This window comes from Lotus japonicus, chromosome 1 (assembly GCF_012489685.1).
Source record: "Lotus japonicus ecotype B-129 chromosome 1, LjGifu_v1.2".
NCBI lineage: Eukaryota > Viridiplantae > Streptophyta > Magnoliopsida > Fabales > Fabaceae > Lotus > Lotus japonicus.
The window spans coordinates 6,764,216-6,787,016 of record NC_080041.1 but is presented as its reverse complement, the minus strand read 5'-3'; the positions used below and the strand labels follow the sequence as shown (position 1 = coordinate 6,787,016).

Here is a 22,801-nt window from a genome sequence, read left to right as displayed (position 1 = left end):
AAAACAAGTCTTGTCTCAAATACCAACCTATTTTATGAAGTCTTCCCACTTTTTTTTAAACATAATCCATTAATAAAATTAAGTGGTCAAATTGGCAATTACATTAGGATTAACCGTTTATGCTACCTTTAAAAAAAAAAACAGTTTATGTTAAGTCTTCCAACTTAGAATAAAAAGATCTTCTATATTCAAAGTTTATGCGTATATATACATATTTTCTCACCAAATTTCAACCTCTATAATAATATGTTAATTAAAATAATCTTTTAAATAGGTAAGTAGTTTGTCAAAAGAAAATTCAACTCACACATTATATATAAGAAAGGAATATAAGGGTTGGGTGAGATGAGGGGTGAAGGTCCCTGGTTCGAAGCCGGAGAAGAGATTAATTTACTAACAATTCTAACAACTAACATTTGCCTATAAAAAAAATTTTCAATTACACATAATCACACTTAATTATTTAAGGAGATTAATTTCTATATATGCAACAAAAACTAAATCAATCAATCGAATATTCCAACAAAAAGTATACACATTTTCACATGCACACAATTTATTTTCAATCTTTTCTGCATTCGTTTTAACAACACAGTCATCAGTCAGATAACAGAACAATATAACTGACAGGAGATAAAAACATTAGTTTCTTTCACAGAGTCTGCAAGGTGAGACAATCAAGAATGAATTTAGATCACCTACTGTTCAATGGAGAAACACTGGAGGATCCTAGAGCAATCAAAGAAGCTGTGTTTCTTCATTTCCAAACTTTCTCTTCAGTCTTGCGAGAGCAATCGTGCCCCAGGACCGTACGACTTTAACATGGGATTTTTCAAGGAATTCTGGAGCATGGTTAAGGAAGATATCCTCAAAGTCTTTGAAGACTTTCACTCTAATGGGAGATTAGTGAGGGGGCTGAATGCGGCCTTTATAACACTGATACCGAAATCCCAAAATCCAAGTTCCATATCTGAATTTCTATAAGTCGCATTGGGAGCATCTACAAACTTATAGCAAAAGTGTTAGCCAATCGATTGCAAAATATGATGCCATTCATTCTAACACCGAACCAGTTTGCGTTTACTCAAGGCTGTCAAATTTCAGATTGCATTTTGATAGCAAATGAGTTAGTGGACTCAATGAAGAAGAGGAGAGACGGTGGACTTCTTCTCAAACTCGATTTTGCCAAAGCCTACGACAATATTGAGTGGGATTTTTTTGTTAGACTTGATGAAGGAAATGGATTTTGGAGCAAAGTGGATTTGGTGGATGCATGCTTGCATTTCTTCAGCGTCTTTGGCAGTACTTGTTAATGGCTCTCCCACTGAATTCTTCAAAATTGAAAAAGGCCTCCGCCAAGGTGATCCATTGTCACCTTTACTCTTCAATATATGTGTCAATGGACTATCTTGTATGTTAAACCAACTTTTGGAAGGAGAACACCCTGTGGGATTCAAAATAGACGAGGGGTTAATCATCAATCACCTACAATTCTCTGATGATACACTCCTCATCTGTGAAAAGGATGCAAGCCAATTGGAAAGACTTTGAGGAGTTTTGGAAATCTTTCTTGCAATTTCAGGTCTAAAGGTAAATTATTCAAAATCTCTTCTAATGGAGTGTAACACCGAGGCTTCTGAATTGAGTTAATTGGTTACCTTACTTGATGTTGATGTAGGCACTTTACCCATACAATACCTTGGGGCTCCCTTTGGGGGAAATCCGCGACGGAAAGAATTTTGGTCACCGATCATTGAAAGGATGTGAATGAAACTGAATTCGTGGGAATCCAAATTCCTTTCTTTAAGTGGTCGGCTGGTTCTTTTCAGAGCAGTGTTGCGAGCCATACCTGTTTACATGATGTCTATTTTCTTAGCGCCAGTTGGTGTGGTGGGAGAACTAGACAAATTGATGAGACGTTTTCTGTGGGCAAATTCAGAAACAGGGAGGAAAATACATTGGATAGCCTGGGAACAGGTTTGCAAGAATTCATCTTTAGGAGGCCTTGGTTTGGGCTTTCTAAGTTGGAGAAACAAAGCTCTACTTATCAAGTGGCAATGGAAGTTTGGGATTGAAAGGCATGCCCTGTGGAGTAAAGTTTTATGCTCCAAATATGGTTTATGCTGGCAGCTATTCCAAGATCGCATAGCTACGAAATCAAACCTGATGGTGCGTGGGATTGCTATTGAAAATGGAGGAATGTGTAGTCTTTGCGGCCAGAATGTAGAAACCTCCATTCATTTCATGCTCTTCTGCAAGATTCCTTGGCTCATATTTAGCGAGGTGATTCGCTGTGAAGGACTACTCTGGTGCTGCCCAAGGAACATCCAGGAACTCATGATTGAATGGCCAGAGCTACGATCAAAATCAGACCGCTTGTTATGGGAGCTTACCCCCTTCTCCATATTCTGGTCTATTTGGTTAGAGAGAAACCAGATACTTTTTAACAACCATACTGTGTCCTTTTGATTCAATCTGGAATCTCCATCTGTCGCGAATTTCTCTTTGGATTTGAAGCCGGTGGAAAGAATGTCCTTACACCGTCTATGATTTTGCCCATTTCTTTGAGGAAATTCTAGATAATCACTCCTGTCCGAGTCTTCGAATCGTTGAGTGGATAGCGCCTGATGTGGGAGTCCTGAAATTCAATGTCGACGGATCCTCAAGAGGCAATCCTTTCTTAAGTGGTGCTGGAGGGCTGGTTCGTAATCACCACAAGGAGTACGTGGGGCTCTTTTCTGAAGTTTTGGGCATTAGTGGGCATACGAAGCAGAGGTTATTGCCATCCTCAAGGCCCTTTAATTTAGTAAACAACACTCACACTATCTCATATGGTGATTGAAAGCGACTCGTCCCTCGCGGTTGGATGGATCAATAACAGGGCCAACAGACCATGGAAACTCAGAAACGAGTTGAACTCCATTGATTTATTAATTGCTGAAGTTGGTTGCATTGACATTGTCCATATCTACAGAGAGGCTAATCATCTTGCTGACTATTTAGCCAAAGCAGGGTGTGAGAGGCCTTCCCCTCTTTAGACTTTCTTTGGCTTGGGCTCTGCTTGATTTTATTTCTTTTAGCTCTAATGCTTTTATGTTATGTAGCTTCCTTTCTCTTCTGTACTTTAGTTGCTCTAGCTTGTTTCTATGTTGAGCACCTTGAGAAGGTTGGTCTAAAAGATTCTTATATCTATATATTCATTCTCTTTTCGAAAAAAAAACTAGCAAAGTAAATTTCACAACATTTTTTGTTAGAATATAATATAAAACCATTCATTTGGCCTTACCTCAATAGCTTACGCTTTTGAGATAAGTAGTTATTTGACATGGTATCAGAGCCTCTATGACTTAGCAGTCTAGGGTTCGATCATTTCTCCCCTTACTTTATATTAAAAAGTGGAATTTAAGCACATGGTAGGTGGGCCTGTGCATCTATCCACGCCTCAAGCCCAAAGAGCTATTGCGTGAGAGGGCGTGTTAGAATATAATATAAAACCATTTATTTGACCCTTACTCATAATAGCTTAAGTTTTTGGGATAAGTTGTTACTTGACACAAATCATTTTTAAAAAATGAGATAGGAGCAAAAGAGGATGAGAAAGTGAAGTTTAGTTTTTTTTTTTTTCCCATTTATAGTGGCCCATGGGCTTGCCGGCCAACTCCTAGCCGCCCTTTGGCGGGGTGGGACAAGATTTACTTCTTTAGTCCACTCTTTTCAGCAGGCCAACCCTACCTACCCCGTTTGTGACAGACTATGAATGGACTGGGTTGGGGCGGGTCAACCCATATGACCACACGCCTAGGTGCAAACCATCATTACTTTGGTTTAAAAAAACACTATCACTGTTGTAAGCTAGTGTATTATTTAATATGTATTAAGTATTTACATACTTATTTAATTTTCTATATTCAATTAAGCAAGTTGAGTTTGCAGGATGGAGCCCAGTAGCCTTCCTGCTGTTTGGTCATGACCTCCATCTGGTATATATATTCAAGATTAATTTCGATGTTGCGGTGCCACATTCTAGAGATGGTGGCTTTGGTTTTATTGCTCGTGATTGCCATGGAAAGGTGCTTGCGGCAGCATATTAGAGCTATGGACCTGTGCTCTCACGGTCTCACCTCTGGTAGCTGAGGCGCTTTGCTTGCGGTGGTCGCTTGGTTTAATTTGGCTAGGGACCTTGCTTTCGCCGGGTTGTGTTCGAGACGGACTATCTTATTTTGTTCGAAGCTGGAAGCGTGAGGGTGGATGCTCTATTTTGGATTCTCTAGTAGTGGACTGTCATTCTTTGCTTTCATATATATTTAATTTTTTTTTCGCCGATCAGAAAACTGTGTGGCTCATGGTTTAGCTAAGTTATCTTTTTGTTTGAGTGAGTCTGTATGGATTAAGAAGGTTCCCCAACAACTTATTAACTTTATCTAATCTGATGTAGTGATCTTTAGGCCGCTTGTTTCTTTTTAATTGAATCAACCATTTCAAAAATAAAAAAAATTGCAGGATGGGTTCGTGGTTTGTCTGATGGAGGATGGCTATGTCATGTTTTGGCTTTTGTCTTTTGTTCTGTTTTTGGTTTTAAAATTTCAATGTACCAAAAATTCAGCAAGTTGAACCAATAATTCAATTATTGAACTAAAACACATGTGGTATAATACTTTGGCTAACTTTTTTTTTGAAAATAACTTTAATAACATTGATCGGATCCATCCTTACTTAAGCATATACCAGTAATTAAAAATTACTATATTTTTTTTTTTTGAAAAGAACTACTATATCTTTAAGAAAATTGAAGTAGGGTGTTCACTAGATTGGATCTTGCCAATGTGCTAGATGATTTAAATTAAATTAAATTAATCATTTTGGATATTGGTTTGATTAATTTGTTCACATCATTTTAAATTCAAACTAAATCCGTTTTTTTTAACTCAACTAAATCCGTTTTTTAAAAAAGTGTTTGTGTTGAATTTATCTTATTTTTCTTTTATTAAAATAACCTGATCCCGTGATTAATTTTATTTCATGTTCAATATATGCTTTAGAATTTTATATACTTCTAAAATTTAATATGTTTGTCTCTAATTTATTTTTCTCTCTTTAGTTATAATTAATTTAGTCCCTGAGAATAAAATAAAATAATCAATTTTATAACTAAAAGCTACCTGAATAAAGTAGTGTGAGTGTGTGACCATGAGTGGTAGGGATGCTCGTAGCATGACTGAAACATAGTAGATCTATTGTCTTGGATAATTTTATTGATTAAATAAATTTTATACCTAAAAGCTACCTGTTTATACAAGAATATTTGCCAAATAATTAAGGTTGTTGTGACGATCAATGGTGGGGATGATTAAAATAAAGTAGATCAATTTGGCTTGGATATTTTTATTATTAATTAAACATGTGCGTGTAAGCCAATAATAATAGAGATTTAACACTTAATATAAATTCCATTGTAGGTGGAGAATATGTTATACTTATATATACTCCAAAGGAGCTAACACAACAATCGAACAAAACATTCGAAAACCCAATTCCCAATTTTCAATCAATTAATAAATTATGGGGATGGGTGGTGAGCTAAGTGAAATGAAGGATTTTGAAGGGTGAAAGATTAGGGGTACAAACCCTGGTGAATAAATAAATTTATTAACAATTAACAACTATACGAGGATGTCAAGCTAGCTGAAGCCATGACTTTTAGATGGGCTATGCGTCTAGCTCTTGATTTGGGATTCAAGGAGGTTATTTTTGAGACGGATAATTTGTCTGTTATTAAAGCTTGGTCTAGTTTTTCTTCTCAGTTGTCGTACTTAGCTTCTATTGTGTCAGATAGTGTTGTTTTATCGTCTAGTTTTAATTCATGTAGTTTGAGTCATGTCTGTCGCAGTGGTAATATGGTTGCTGGGTTTATGGCAAAATTTACCTTATCTAGTCAATGTTTTGTTTGGATATCGAATGCTCCTCCGAGTATCGAAAGGATCATATCCAATGATGTACTTTCTGCTTCTATTTGATTAATAAAATTTGGTTTATGTAAAAAAAAACCTAATATATATTTGCTTATAAAAAAATCAATTAAAAAATTAAAAATAAATTTATGAATTCCAATCTTAATATAACCTACTGTGTATCCAATGGCTATCTACGGAGAGGCGGTGGTAGCTAGGGGCCACAGCCCAAAATTTTTGAAATTTTCATTGACTATAGGTATTTTTATATAGATTTTTTGTGGTCATAGTCCGCCCTCTCCACCCCAAAAAAAGATTTGTTTTTGTTGTTATTATACTTAGTTCAGCTTTAGGTCTTAAGGAATATTTTAAATCATTTAATAATGAGAAAATTTGTAAGCTCTTGTTGATAAATTTTTTGCAGATGATTTTTCCGAGCTGGAAAATAGGAATTTTCCGTTTCAAATAAGACATTATCATTTTATCATTCAGATGTTTCCCGAGATCCTAAATTAGAATTTTTTTTAGTTTATCCGAGTTTTACCAGAAGTTAGTTGAAACTGGAAAACAACAATATTTCCACTTATTGATAAATTGATACGTCTTGTTTTGACACTCCCGATTCTTCAAAGCGATCTTTTTCTGCAATGAAAGTTGTTAAGACTCGGCTTCGCAACAAAATTAAAGATCATTTTCTCATAAATGTATTAGTTGTATATATCGAGAAAAATATTGCTGAAAAAATCTACATTGATACAATAAATTTTTTTTTTTACAGTGAGGGGCGAAGCCCCATGTAATAATTTTTTACTATGAAAGAATGAAAAATTGTATTTAAATAAATTTTTATTATTTAAAGTTTATATAATATTCAGTGATAATTTTTATAATCTTATATTTAGGCCCCCTAACAAGAAAATCCTGGATACGTCCCTATCTCCTTATCCATGTATGGATAATTTAATTGGATCTAAACCATAACTTAAAACACCAATAGAATTAGGATAAATTGCATACCTAATGAAGACACATCTTTCTAATTATTTTTTATTCACAGAAGCACGCACACAATTGTATGCAACAGAACAAGGCCTTCCACTTGATCTCTCATGTCTTATAAGTTGACCCTTCGATGGAGCATTGAGCAAATAAAGAAGATAAGGAGAGATTCTACCCTCCTATCAATATAAGCTCAAATTTATAATAAAATTCTCACATTTTCTACTTCGGTGGAAGCATAGACAGATCGATACTCATAAATCTGATCCTTCTTGGAAAGCAAAAGGCTACCTGTTTATAAAGGAATATTTGCCAAATAATTAAGGTTGTTGTGACCATGAATGGAGGGGATGATTGAATTGAAATAAAGTAGATCAATTGGCTTGACTATTTATTATTATTTAAACACGTGCTTGTAATACCCGCACGCCAATGGTTGATGTTTTTTCCACTACAAATAGTCAAATACTGTTTGGTGGAAGCATAGATTCATAAATCTTATCCTCCCCGCAAAGCTTTTCTGTTTGTCATTTTGATCCATTGTGGCAAATATGGTCTCTTTAATGCCATGCCTTTTCGTTCTCAGCTTCATTCTGATAATTACTCACACATATTGTACCAATGATCGCAAGGTAATATTTACATCTTCAGTTATTGTTACTTAGACTGTACAATGTACAAATTTTATGGCTAATTCTTGTGTAATACACTTGTTTATATTCCTTACTCAGTTTTATCGTTTTTCAATAAGCGATAATTTGTGCACCATCATTTAATTTTCTAGTAGACAGATACACATAGACCCCTGTAATTTGTAGAATTTTTTTTTTCATAAATAAACTTTGTAATATATCGACATTAAAAACCGCCATTAATTTTAGATGTACGAGTGTTTGCCAAAAAAATAGCGGTCTACGAATTATATTGATTTTCAATCTAATCAAAAGAAGATCTATGTTTCAGTTTCTTTTCAAAATCTGGTTCTTACGTTAAAAATACTTTTTTAAAAATTAATTTGAGCACGTAAATGACATATTATGAATAAAATATACTAAATGTTAGTAGTAAAAATATAGTTCAGAAATTGACGAGTTTTTAACATACTACTACACCAGAGAATTGGACATACGATGTTGCTCAAAATTTACTCTCATGAATTTAATCATTGATAATTTCTTAATGCAGACTTACATTGTGTATATGGGTGATCATCCTAAGGGCATGGACCCTGCATCTTCACCTTCTCTTCACATGGCCATGGCTCAAAAAGTTCTTGGCAGGTTGTGCATTACTGTGTCTTTTGTCTATTTCTTCCATGTTTCATTTATATCCTGATATGATTTTCATTTTTTTTTTGAGGGAAAGATTATCATTTGTTAATTGTGAGTCATGTGAGAAAAAGATTCCAGCTGCACTATAGCAATGCATTTCAATATTTGGCTACTTTATATATATAGCATTAGTGGAATTATACAGCCAGACACATTCTTTTGTTCCTTCCAAGAATTATAGTATTGTAAAATTGACCTTCTAAATGTGCATCCATCCAGCAATTCTGAACCAGGAGCTATACTTCACAGCTACAAGAGCTTTAATGGATTCGTCATGAAGTTAACAGAAGAGGAGAAAGAAAGAATGGCAGGTATATAATGCTCACATGTTTTGAGTTGAAATTCAATTTTGAATCAGATGAGTAATAAAGATTGAATTCAAGACCATTTGCTTATATATAAAAACTATGAAGTCATAACCGATTATTCCAAAAATTTAAACGATTGAATGAAGACACATGAATTATTTTATATTACACTTTATTTGTTTCTTAATATTTGAGGTTGTTTAAAATAACGTATGAGGGTCACTTAACCTCACCCTAATGAACCAATAAAATTATTTATAAATAAATTAATAAATAAAATATGAAATTTCTAATCCACTTATTTTAAATGTGATTTGTCCGTCAATAACTATGAGTTATTTAACCCAAACTTTATCTAGGTCATTTAGAGTTAATATTTATCCCACGTGACATACAATAATTGGATGATCATGTAAAACTTCTTTACACCGACAGTTCACATCAATTAAACTCTATTTTTATTTCTATCAAAATACTACCTAACTTCCTAATAAATATTTATGCTTATGTCTCTTCCATTTTCAAATCACCTTAAGTTAAATGTAAAATTTGTAAAATATAATTAATGCTTTATTGAAATTGTAAAAATATCTATAAACTAGATATCATACCTGTGCGATGCACGAGCTTACTTAAAATATTGTTTAACATTATATAAAAATTATTATAGTTAAATAATTAGAATTAAAATATTTTTCACTATAAATATAAAAAAATTAATGTAAAAAAATTTATGTGAAGACATTTTAATAAATATTATTATAGTTCATTTTGTATAAAAAATTATTATTACTCAAATTTAATTATTAGCATAAAATAATTTTAAAAATTAATATATTTATTTATTTAATAATATGAAAAATTTTAAGTTAATTTGAAATATTTAAATTACTAAAAAACTGTTAAGTAGTAAGTGTTTAATGTCTTGAAATAAGTTTTAATATCATTTTTTATATTTTTTTACTTGGAAAAACCATTTGATGTGACATGTCAAGACCAAGAAGAATAAATTAATTTTAACTTTTTGAATTATAATAAGTAATAACTTAAATAACCTTTTTACAAAATAAAAACCCAAAATATTATCTTGTGAATTTAATTTTTTTCAACTTATTTGGTTTGGGAGTATTTTCTCACCGCCATAGCCATGAGACTAATTCCTTGAGGCTCTATGATCACATTAAGTGGATAGACCAGGCCTCTCACAGCAAACATTTATTCAACTTTGATCATTATTATTTTCTCTATTATGGTTCCTTGAGTAATTTTATTAATATATCATAGATAAAAAAACATATTTTTTATTCAATAATGCACATATATGTTATAGTTAATATTAAATACCTTGTAGCAGCATTTTTCAATTTTAAAATAATTTTAATTTTTAATATTTGTAAATTGCAAAACTTAAATAATTTTAAATAAATATTTAATATTTGTCAAATGCAAATAAATATTTATTTTATTATAGTTTAATGTATTTAATGTAAAACTCAAGTCTCCTTCACATTTTTTTTTGGTACATCGGAAAGATAAATTGCACTCGCCAGGAATCGATTCCTGGACCTCCCCCTATCTAACCCATATGTCCCCAGCTCTTACAACTTGAGCTATTCTACGGGGACCAAGTCTCCTTTACATATAAACTCAAATGCACATATTTGTTTTTAAATGTATTTTTTGATTGTAAGATCTTTATAAATTATAATTTCTTATAAATATAAGAAATATATTAAATAGAAGAAGAGTCACTATTTCCTTCACTATTGTCTTATAAATTTGTTTTTTAATTAGTTAATGGCTTTAAACATTGCAATTTTATGAAGTTTTTAGAGTTGTGGTATGCCACACGATTTCAGATTATAATCTCATTATTTTCTAATAACTGATACTTAAATTTTTTTTAGTCGATTACATCTCCATGGATATGCATGTAGTATAATTTTTTGCGAGTTCATTTCATTGACCTTTCATTAAAAGAAAAATGAAAATACATCAGAAAACACAAATACATTCTAGGAGTACATTATTCATTGTATGTTGATTATACATATTCATATATTTATTTATTTAACCATTATTGAAGACTTTTCATTTCTGTCAGTTTCTTAATCCTTACTCCCTCATATGCCAACTTACTAATGTGGATTATTATGCTTATAAAAAAAACTAATGTAGATTATTATTTTAATTCAATCTTTGTATTTAATACAATGATGAAGTCTCTTGTACATATACACATTTAATGCTTAAAAAAACACAAGTGTGCTTTACATATATACTAGATATTATACCCGTGCGTTGCACGGGTTTATTTATAATATTTTTTAATATTATATGAAAACTACTACAGAGTAATTATATAAATATAATAGAAAAAATTTAGACTTTAGACATCTAAATAGAGTGTATCATAGTTTGTTTGATGCATTAAATTGCTTGTATTATAGTTCTCTTTAAGTAAAAAATTGTATTACTGAAATTTAACAAAATTTTTGGGCGAGTTTGATTTTAATCCCTCTAAGGAAAAATTACGTTTAGTGGCATTCATTCTTACAATCACTGGCAGTTTTTGACTGTCACTAAACGTCATTTAGACATTTATCCTCAGAAGGACTAAAATGAAACTCGCTTACAAACTCAGGGATTAATTTGACCTTTACCCTAAAAATATTTGAAAAGAAAAATATTATTAATAACTTAAGAAAACTTGAGGAAATATTTTTACTACTATATAATAGACCAAAAACACATTTGAAAGTATTTTTTCAAATAATACACACATAATTAATTTTATCTAGACTATTATTGTTTTCGCCCACAACAAATTATAATTATTTTAGACTATTAATGAATTTAAATAATTAATATTTTCTACATATAAATATATTTATTAATTTTTCCCTCAATTTATGATTGATAGTTAATATTCTAACTATTTTTAAAAAATTCTTTAATAAATTATTCTTTTGTATAAGAAACTGAAAAGTTGACAATTCATACTTAATAAAGTTAATAACATAAAATATTCATCAATAATTTATAAATATCATTATTCAGACAAATCACAAGTAAATTTAAAATTATTTTTTAAAATAACACGCAACTACATTATAGTTAATTTAAACAACATACAAAATTTTTCATATTCTAAAGTAAATTTTAAAATACATATTTACAAAAAGCATTCAACCATTAACTAATTTCCATATCTAACATGTTTATTTTACTTAAAAGATATTAGTTTGTTGCTATTTTTGTATCTTTTATTTTTTTCAACTTTATGTTGATAATTAATTGAAATGAAAATAAAAATAAAAATTTAATTAATCTTGCCAGTAATGTATAACTCAAGTCAAATATTCTGTTATATATATATATATATATATATATATATATAAAGTCGAGATATTAATCATTTCGACAAAGGAATAATTACAACGACCGAAAACGAAGATCGCAAACAAAAACTTCAAACACAAACAACGACCGATGTATATAAAACTTATTAACATGATATCTAAATTTAGTATTTAATTTTTATTTATACATAAAAAGCAGTAATAAGATTTATTGGTTAATTTTTAAAATTCATCAACTTATGAATAATAATTAAAATTAAAATAATAATTTTAATTTTAGCATATAATAATTTGAATTTTTTAGAATTAGTTATAAATGTAAAATTTATTTTTACTATATATTTTTATTAATGTAAAGGTAGTCAACTTAAATTATTATTATTATTAAAAATTTGTCCTCAAGTTATAATTAATAATTAAAATTTAATCATTATCAAAAATTATTTTATAATATGGGAAATTGAGAATTTTAATAATTATTAATTAATATAATGAATAATAAATTAAATGTAGTTTGTTTTATTTTTATATTTAATTATTAAATGTATTTAATACAAAGGTAAAGTAATCAATGCAAAAGTTCAAGTGTGATTTATTTATTTATTTATATATAGATAGATAGATAGATAGATAGATAGATAGATAGATAGATAGATAGATAGATAGATAGATAGATAGATATATAGAAGATAGATAAATATAAAAGTATTTTATATAAATTATTTATTATTAATTTTAATTTTTAATATTTGTCAAATGCAAAGCTCAAGTCAATTTTAAGTTTATGGATGTTGTTATTTAATATAAGTAGTTGAATATTTTTTTATTATATAATTTTTTTTTCAGTTTTTAATATATTTAATATTTTTTTTATTTTTTAATATATTTAATATAAATGTATAGGAGCTTTATGATTTAATGCATTTAATACATGCAAAACCTCAAGTCTCCTTTACATATATATATATAAATATATATATATAGATAGATAGGAAACCAATTAAAATAATGACTGATATGTAGAAATAAAGAGAGAATTTCTACCCACATCGTGTTAACTCAATTAGTAGTTCATTATAGGCTTAATTGCACATTTGGTCCCCCACTTTTATATTTCCCATGATTTTAGTCCCTTACAAAATTTAATTGCATTTTTAGATCCCAATTTTGTTCTCCGTTAGCAAATTTAATATTATGTCCAATTTCTAACAGAAAATGCTGACGTGGCATTTGTAAATAATATGTTAAAGAATGAAAACGAGAGGATGATCAGATGCTATTACTCCTCCTAAGCTATATAGAGCTGGTTTCTTCCTTCTTGCATGGTCAATAAGGTATATGCCAAGAATTGTTCCCGTGGCATTCATGTCGGCAACTATGAGATATAAAGGAGAAGAAGAAGGGAGAGAGAAAGATAAAGGTTTAATTAAACAAAAGAATTTAATTAAAATAAAAAGATTTTTTTAATTAAAATATTATTTACAAATGCCACGTCAGCATTTTCTGTTAGAAATTGAACGGAAGACTAAATTTGCTAACGGAGAACAAAGTTGGGGTCCTAAAATGCAATTAAATTTTGTTAGGGACTAAAATCGTGGGAAATGTAAAAGTGGGAGACCAAATGTGCAATTAAGCCATCATTATATGTTCATTGAAGAAATGGTTTTCCACTCAATTACTTCGTTATTGCAACAGAAATTGACGATGTTATCTCCGTTATACCAAATAGCAAGTACATTCTTCACACAACAAAATCTTGGGACTTCATAGGATTTCCCCAGCAAGTTACAAGAGCAAGTATGGAGAGTGACATAATAGTTGGAGTAGTTGACACTGGAATTTGGCCGGAATCAAAGAGCTTTAGTGACGAAGGATTTGGCCCCCCTCCTAAAAAATGGAAGGGATCCTGCCATAACTTTACCTGCAACAAGTAATCTATCATCTTTCTCATATATATATATTATGCAAGTGTTTCTTGATACCGTAAGAATAGTCCTTATAAATGCTAAAACAATTCTCCTACTGAATTAGTTTTTGGAGTAGAATTAAGCCTAATTCGAATTTTTAAGATAATATCATACTCTGTCCTCCAACATGCAGATGTTCAGTTATGCAAACTTTTGGCCCATGTGCTAGCTCAGCTAACCCGATATTTAAAGAAAATGGATTTTTTTCACCATATATGTGTGCAGCAAACTAATTGGAGCAAAATACTTCAACATCGAAAGTTTATATTTTAAAAATGACATCAAATCTCCTAGAGATACAAATGGCCACGGGTCACATTGCACCTCCACCGTTGCCGGAAACCTAGTCACTACAAGCCTGCTCGGCTACGCCTCTGGGACAGCCCGCGGAGGAGTGCCGTCAGCGCGCGTCGCGATGTACAAAGTATGCTGGGAAAGCGGTTGTCGCCAGGCAGACATCCTTGCTGCTTTGGATGCAGCAATTGATGATGGTGTTGATGTGCTCTCTCTTTCACTCGGAGATACTGGAACTGCACCTGACTATTTTGAAAATGGACTTAACATTGGAAGCTTCCATGCAATTCAAAGAGGCATATTTGTTGCAAATGCTGCCGGTAATTCTGGCCCTTTTCTATACTCTATGACAAATTTTCCACCATGGATGCTTTCAGTAGCTGCTAGCACTTTTGACAGAAAGTTTGTTACCAAGGTGCAGTTGGGCAATGGTGTTGTTTATGAGGTACTACCATTTTGTGCCTAAATGCTAGCTAGCGGTAACATTTTATAGTATATGTTATTTACAATATGTTTTTTATATGCTAAAATTAATTTAAACTATTGGCTTAATTGCAACTTTGGTTCCTGACATTTACAAAAGCCACGATTTTGGTCCCTCACCTAATTTAATTACAAAAATCGTCCCTCACCTAACACTTCGTGAACAACGTTGGTCCAACCGTCAATTTTTTAACGGAAGAAGCTTACGTGGCGTCTGAAAGCTTATGTGGAAGTGCCACTGGCGTCAGAATCGATTTTTCCTCTCCTCTCGGCTGTTTTTTTTATCTCATAGTGAAGCTTTGCTGTTGGGAGGCCTAGTTGTTGGAACGCTGGGATTGAGGTTGTGTCCTATTCCTCTGAGTTTTTTTGTTGTTTTTTCCTCTGAGATGTAGAGGCATGTGCCTCCCTCTCTCCGGTGGCACTTCCACCTAAGTTTTCAAACACCACATAAGCTTCTTCCGTTAAAAAATTGACGGTGGGACCAACTTTGTTCACAGAGTGTTAGGTGAGGGATGATTTTTGTAATTAAATTAGGTGAGGGACCAAAATCGTGGCTTTTATAAATGTCAGGGACCAAAGATGCAATTAAGCCTAAACTATTTTACTTTCTAAACAGAAAGTTGTAAACTATATAATAAAAATATGTACTAAATGTTGTGTATGACACTCTGCCATATCATGTACAGGGCTCTACAATCAACACATTTGATCTCAAAAAGAAAAAGTTTCCACTGATTTTTGCTGGGGATATACCCAACATTGCTGGTGGATTTAATAGTTCGAAATCCAGGTATCATCAGCAACATGTAAATTCTTATGATTTTTCTTTGTTGAAAATATTTGATTTCAGTTTTATATATGATAGGTACTAGAGGTTTTAGGAAGAAGAAACTGAATTACTGATATATTGATAGGGAATTTCTGATGAGAACACCAGAAATTCTTAGGAAATACAGAAGTAATGGAAGCAAAATACAGAAAGCAATAAAGCTAGGAACAATTCGAGAGTGTTCCATTCTCTCCCAATTCTAACAGAAATGATGCCTACCTTTCTCTCTCCCCCCTCAGGTGTTTATACACACCTTCTGGCCTGATCCTCTGCAAAGAGGATCTGCCAGCTCATCAATTAGTTATTTTCCCTCGTGTGTGGTAGTGGAATCGATGGCTATTCCCACTTTGCCCCTGCGTGTGTACACCTTAGAGTAGTCTTTCTTTAGCTTGTGGATTAAGTCCCTATCATCACTTCCCCCTTTGAAAAACACCTTGTCCTCAAGGTGGAAGGTTGGGAATTGCTGCTGGAATTGATGCAGGGATTCCCAAGAATTCTCAAACTCAGTGAGATTCCTCCATTGGACTAGTAGCTCTATCTCCCCAGTTGAACTGACCCTGGAATCTAGTACAGTAGCTGGCTCCACTTGGAGTTCCCATGCTTCAGATAGTCCCTGAGGTAATGGTTGGACTGGAACTGAAGGAGTTAGAGATTTCTTCAGTAAGGATATATGGAATACAGGGTGCACTAAGCATCCTGCTGGAAGTTGTAACTTATAGGCCACTGCACTGATCTTCTCAATAATCTTGAAGGGACCATAAAACCTTGGACTGAGTTTTTGGTTGGTCCTTTTGGCTAGGGATTGAAGTTTGTAAGGTTGGATCTTAAGGTAAACAACATCTCCCACATTAAATTGAATGTCCCTTCTGTGCTTATTGGCTTGTTGCTTCATCTGATTTTGAGCTTGAGCCAAATTAGCTTTTAGTTCTTCTAGCATAAGGTTTCTTTCAGCAGTTAGCCTAGAAACCTCTTCTACTGCTGTTTGTGTCACATCTCCCCTGATGATTGCTGGAGGGTCTTGGCCATATAGAGCTTTGTAAGAGGTAGATCTGAGGGATGCATGGTAGTTAGTGTTGTACCAGTATTCTGCCCATGCTAACCACTTGGGCCATAGCTTGGGTTTGGTCCCTGTTAAGCATCTCATATAGGTCTCCACACATCTGTTTACCACCTCAGTTTGACCATCTGTCTGAGGGTGGTAAGCTGTACTATATTTCAGCTTAGTGCCAGCTAACTTGAATAGTTCTGACCAGAAGGAACTCATAAATACACTGTCCCTGTCAGAAACAATGGTCTTAGGAAAACCATGTAACCTGACTACTTCTTGAATGAAAGTTTCAGCTACAGTTTTTGCAGAATAGGGGTGAGATAGTGCTATAAAATGAGCAAATTTGGTGAGCCTATCCACCACTACTAGTATAGTATCTTTCCCCATAGTCCTGGGTAGCCCTCCTATGAAATCCATACTGATATCAGTCCAAATTTGAGAAGGAATGGGCAAAGGTTGAAGGAAACTAGCAGGGCTCAAGGCCTGATACTTGTTCCTCTGGCACACTTCACAACTTTGGACATAATGTTGGATATCTGTCCTCATGTTTTCCCAGTAAAAGAGGGAGGAAATCCTCTTCATAGTTCTGAAGTGACCAGCATGTCCTCCCACTGCAGAGTTATGGAATTCCTCCAATATTCTGGGAATCCTAGGTGATGATTTAGGTATTACTACCCTGCCCTTGAAGTAGAGCAACCCCTTTCTGAACTCAAATTCCTGATTAGAGTTTGGATCAGTCATGAGAGCTTTGATCATTCGACCATACTTGGCATCCTGAATCAATTCTTCATCTAATCCCTTCCACTCTTGGCATTGAGCTACAGAGATAGCAGAGAAATTAAACTTCCTTGAGAGAGCATCTGCAGCTTTATTCTCAATTCCAGGCTTGTATTTAATTGTGAAATTGTATCCCATTAGCTTAGTAATCCATTTCTGCTGATCTTCACCTATAATTCTCTGTTCAGTCAAGTATTTGAGGCTCTTTTGATCTGTTTGGATCACAAAACTTCTTCCTTGCAAGTAGGGTCTCCACTTTTGGACAGCTAGTACAATAGCCATGAGTTCCCTTTCATAGACAGACTTGTTTTGGTTTCTGTCTGACAGAACCTTGCTCATGTAAGCCACGGGTCTTCCTTCCTGCATAAGGACAGCCCCGATCCCTTTGCCAGAAGCATCAGCCTCAACCACAAATTGCTTGTCAAAGTTGGGAGCCACTAGAACTGGTAGGGTAGTCATAGCAATCTTCAATTTCTCAAATGCTTCTGTGGCTGTTTGATCCCAACAGAAGTTGTCCTTCCTCAATAGTTGAGTTAAAGGAAAAGCTATTTTGCTGTATCCCTTGACAAACTTTCTGTAGTAACCAGTCAATCCTAAGAAACCCCTCAAGCTCTTCAAATCCTTGGGGATAGGCCAGTCTATCATGTCATGAATCTTGCTAGGGTCAGCAGCCACTCCTTGTCCAGATATGATATGTCCTAAGTATCCCAATTGCTTCTTCCCAAGTGAACACTTCTTCTGATTGGCCACCAACTGGTTTTCCTTGAGAGTGTGCAGAACTTGTCTCAAGTGCTCCTTATGAGTCTCATCATCCTGGCTGTAAATAAGGATGTCATCAAAGAAGACGAGGGCAAATTTTCTGAGATAAGGCTTGAGAACTTGATTCATTAAGGCTTGGAATGTGGATGGAGCATTGGTGAGCGCGGGTATTTACCATACAAAGCTCCCTTTAGATCAGGAGCTCTGATACCAATGATAGGTACCAGAGGTTTTAGGAAGAAGAAACTGAATTACTGATATATTGATAGGGAATTTCTGATGAGAACACCAGAAATTCTTAGGAAATACAGAAGTAATGGAAGCAAAATACAGAAAGCAATAAAGCTAGGAACAATTCGAGAGTGTTCCCTTCTCTCCCAATTCTAACAGAAATGATGCCTACCTTTCTCTCTCCCCCCCTCAGGTGTTTATACACACCTTCTGGCCTGATCCTCTGCAAAGAGGATCTGCCAGCTCATCAATTAGTTATTTTCCCCCGTGTGTGGTAGTGGAATCGATGGCTGTTCCCACTTTGCCCCTGCGTGTGTACACCTTAGAGTAGTCTTTCTTTAGCTTGTGGATTAAGTCCCTATCAATATATTTTTGTTGTTCAGGATTTGCTCAGAGAACTCTGTGGATAAAAGTGCAGTGAAGGGGAAGATCGTTGTGTGTGAGGAAATTGAGGAACCAAAGACAATTGGGTTTTTCTCTGGTGCGGCTGGTGTTATATTTGGTGGTGTTTCCCCAAAAGATCTTCCAACCAGTTTTGCCCTGCCTGCAACGTTCCTTAGTCGAGGGAACATTAGAAATGTACTATTGTACATGGAAGCAACAAGGTATAGATACAAAACTTTTATTTTTGTTTGAGTTAAAAGTAAATTTTGTTCTGATTAAATATCAGAAGCTAAGTTAAGTTATACACAAATAAGGAAAAACTTAAGTTCAAACTCTATTGCCACTTCCACCTTGAGATGAAAGAAAGGAATGAAAAATCACTAAATCAGAGAGAAATGAAAAATGAGAGATATGATAAGTGAAGTGATGAGAAAAAAAAAAAAGAGATAAGAAGAATGAGTTCATTAATTTTAATCTATAGTAATAGAATTTTCAACCTTTTTCATGAATCATTAATTCATTATACCAATTACCAGTAATCCAACAGCCACAATATTGAAGAGTGATGAAGTCAACAATACATTATCCCCTTATGTGGCTGCGTTCTCATCAAGAGGTCCAAATCCAATCACACCAAACATTCTCAAGGTAACTTCAAAGAGATAATCCATACATATTTGTTGTCTTCTTAAAAATGTCAAATATTGCTCATTGCAATTAATTATTTCTTGATGTGGCATATATGCAGCCTGATATAGCAGCACCAGGGGTGACAGTGTTAGCTGCATGGTCTCCACTTAACCCCATTTCAGAAGTTGAAGGTGACAAAAGAAAAGTGCCATACAATGCAATCTCCGGCACTTCAATGGCTTGTCCTCATGCTGCTGCCGCAGCCGCATATGTCAAATCATTTCACCCCAATTGGTCTCCTGCCATGATCAAGTCTGCATTAATGACCACCGGTAATTCACGACTCAGTCTACTGCTTCCCTGCTATTTATCATAATATCTTTTCATAATTAGAATAGTGAATTTTGAAATATGATTATTATTATGACCATTTATGTTGCAAATAACAGCTACTCCAATGAGTTCTGCTCTTAATCCTGAAGCTGAATTCGCGTATGGCGCGGGGCAAATTAATCCTGTTAAGGCAGTAAATCCTGGTTTAGTATATGATATTACTGAACAAGATTATGTCCAGTTCCTATGCGGAGAGGGGTATACAGATACTTTGCTACAAAATCTTACTCAACACAAGCGTAGTTGCTTTGGAAATCCTCAAAAGAGAGCTGCATATAACTTGAACCTCCCATCATTTGCCGTTTATCATGGTGATGTTGGGGTTTTCCCTCGCGTTTTTCGCAGAACAGTTACAAATGTTGGCTCAGCAAATTCTACTTATAAAGCGACGGTTATAACTCCATCCTTGTTGGAAATTCAAGTGAAACCTGATGTTCTGTCCTTCACATCTATAGGCCAGAAAAAATCATTCTCGGTTGTGGTTGAAGGGTTCCTCACTGTAAATGTAATCTCTGCTACTTTGGTTTGGGATGATGGAAATTTTCAAGTTAGAAGCCCAATTGTGGTGTACAAATAGGGGTGACAAAAATACCCTGACCTGCAGGTACCCGTGGGTAAATACCTGCACAGGTAATAGGATCTGCGAGTCCGGGTACCGGCGGTAGACTAAAGTTTCAGTGACCTCCATGTGTGTGACTCAAGAAAAAAAAATATAGCAATTAAGGGAAGCATGCTAATGTTGTTAGCTTAGTTTGTAATAAGAGGCATGAACCAGTAAGCTTGGATGTTTCTACATCATGCTATTTTATGGTTTATTTGCAGGTGGATAAATGATATTCATCTTCATTTTTGTTGAAGTTGATCATTACATGAAAATTGGAGAAATTGTTCAATTAATGTCATTGGAATAAATGGTATCATAAGAAATTATATACTTCTGATGTTTCATTTCTTGATTGGTGTTGTTGATTTGAATTTTTTTTTCTCTTATATCATCTAACATCAAAAAAGTTTGCGAAGAATTTAACATACATGCAATTCAACTTCCCTTCTTGTGTGTTTAATTAGTGACCATTTCAAGACGAACCTCTCAAAGAAATTACCTGAAGCATGAAATGAAGATTGTTTCTCATTTAACACTTAGCTTAGTTTCCTTTCTCCTCTACAAGTCTTTTGTGAATTCACCTTCCTCTTTTTGTTTTTTCATGTCTCCCTTCTCTTCCTCCCCCCTTTGTAAGCTATTTGTGCCATTGAGGCATTGACGATAAGCTCTGCAGATTTCTTTAATGCGACTCGCGACCTACTGTACATGTTGCTCACTTGAGGGAGTCACCTCTTGGTTCCTCACTCCGTCTTTGCCTTCACAGCTAGTCGCTAGAACCTTATTCTTTGCACAGGCATGCCACTGATCATCTCTCCTAAAACTCTTCAAATACCTACGATGTCGGCACCTCGCCATTGTACTCTGATGCATGGGTACGCCCCTTTGGGCCGCGTACCCGTACCGGGTACGTACCCGGTACGAATACGCTACGGGTACGCGTACGGTACGTACCCGTTTCACAAAAAAAAAATGTTTCCAGGCCAAAACGACGTCGTTTTGGCCATTAAAAAAAAAAAAGAAAAGAAAACCTAAAACGCGTGAAAACGCAGAAAAAGAAACAGAACCGCAGAGAACTGAGAAGAGGTTCAAGGGTTCACGAACCAGAGAAGGAAACCAGCGCCGCCCGTCCTCTCCAGCGTGCGCCGCCTCTCCACCGCCGGCCACCACCGCAGGTACCCGCGCTCCTCCACATCATTTTTATGTTGCTTTTTTCCTTTCATTTGTTCTTCCTCTGCTTTGTTGAATTTGGTTGAATGGTTGATGCCATGGTCAATTTTGATTCTGTATATTGCTTGCATAGTGGTTGAAGCTTGTCTATTTTTTGGTGGGTCTTGCATACAAGCATTTTTCTGTTTAGAAAGTTCCATTTTGTGCAAGTTTTTAAAGCTTGATTGGATAAATTGGATTCCCTTGTTCTTTGTTAGGTTGATAATTTGATAAATGTCTTTATATTTAAATATTATGTATAAAAAAATATACATATATCTAACGTACCCGTACCCCTATTTTTTCAAAAATCGCGTACCGCGTACCTAATACCGTACCCGTACCCGTGCAACACAACATTGTAGCCACCAAAAGAAGAAGGTTGGGTTGGTGTTGGTTGGTCTCTTTGAAGAAGAAAATGAAAAAGAAGAAAAGCTAGTGAGTGTGTAGGGCTAATTGGTCGTAGGTCTCGTCAGAGAACCCTAAAATTGTTATTTCATTTCACATTAGTTTGAGTTTTGCCAACGTTTAAGTTTGACGTTAATGTAACATTACACTTAGTGTGACAGTGTCGTTCGTTTAAAGAGTTTGAGTGGGCTTAGCCAACGCTAATGAGCGTGGGCTAGAAGGTTAACAAAAAATCTTATTATTGGCACTTTGTGTTGAAGTGGGGCGGGCGCTAATATTTTACGTTAGGGGACATATCAGTTGGATACGAAAGGTCCATTATCAATTGATGGAGGTTGCAATTTATCTAAAAAAAAATATTGAATATTAATTCCATGTAGTGTAAAAATGTGAAATAAGATTGATGGAAATAAGACAAGTCATTCATATGGGCTTAGGTAGCGTTTGACCCAGCTTTTTTACAGCTTTTAAGTTACTTTTAAGTTTAAGCTCAAAATAAGAGCTTTAAAAAAAAGGCAGAAGTTGTTTGTCAGTTTTCATTTTTTAATAGCTTAAAAGCTACTTTCAAGTTAAAAGTTGTTTGGTAAAATATTTTTAAAAGTTTCAAATTTATTTTAAACTTATAAATTGATATATATATATATATATATATATATATATATATATATATATATATATTGTGCATTGGTATGTTTCTCTTTCTTTTTTTTTCCTCTCCTCATTGCTTTCCAATCTACCAAAGAATCCACTTAAACAATGAAACAATTTTCAAAAAAAAAAAACAGAAAACAACCCCAATCACAATGAAACTTTAAATTGTTCATGGTACGTGACGAATCT

At 33.9% G+C, this 22,801-nt stretch overlaps 1 protein-coding gene across 1 annotated transcript; it reads left to right on the top strand.

Annotated features, from left to right (window-relative positions):
* Positions 1-7,443: 7,443 nt before the first annotated feature.
* LOC130733299 (cucumisin-like) lies at positions 7,444-20,636 on the top strand. Its single transcript, XM_057585430.1, has 10 exons — positions 7,444-7,579; positions 8,133-8,227; positions 8,498-8,589; positions 13,644-13,878; positions 14,141-14,654; positions 15,379-15,482; positions 18,720-18,941; positions 19,257-19,368; positions 19,469-19,682; positions 19,800-20,636. Exons 1-10 carry the CDS (start codon positions 7,499-7,501, stop codon positions 20,318-20,320), a joined length of 2,190 nt encoding a protein of 729 aa, XP_057441413.1. The 5' UTR covers positions 7,444-7,498; the 3' UTR covers positions 20,321-20,636.
* Positions 20,637-22,801: the final 2,165 nt, after the last annotated feature.

Excerpts from the sequence above, each read along its gene's own strand:
- LOC130733299 (XM_057585430.1), top strand. The coding sequence starts at position 7,499 with ATGGTCTCTTTAATGCCATGCCTTTTCGTTCTCAGCTTCATTCTGATA. Across the intron at positions 8,228-8,497 it reads GCTCAAAAAGTTCTTGGCAG|CAATTCTGAACCAGGAGCTA; the intron begins GTTGTGCATTAC and ends GCATCCATCCAG. Across the intron at positions 19,369-19,468 it reads TCACACCAAACATTCTCAAG|CCTGATATAGCAGCACCAGG; the intron begins GTAACTTCAAAG and ends GCATATATGCAG.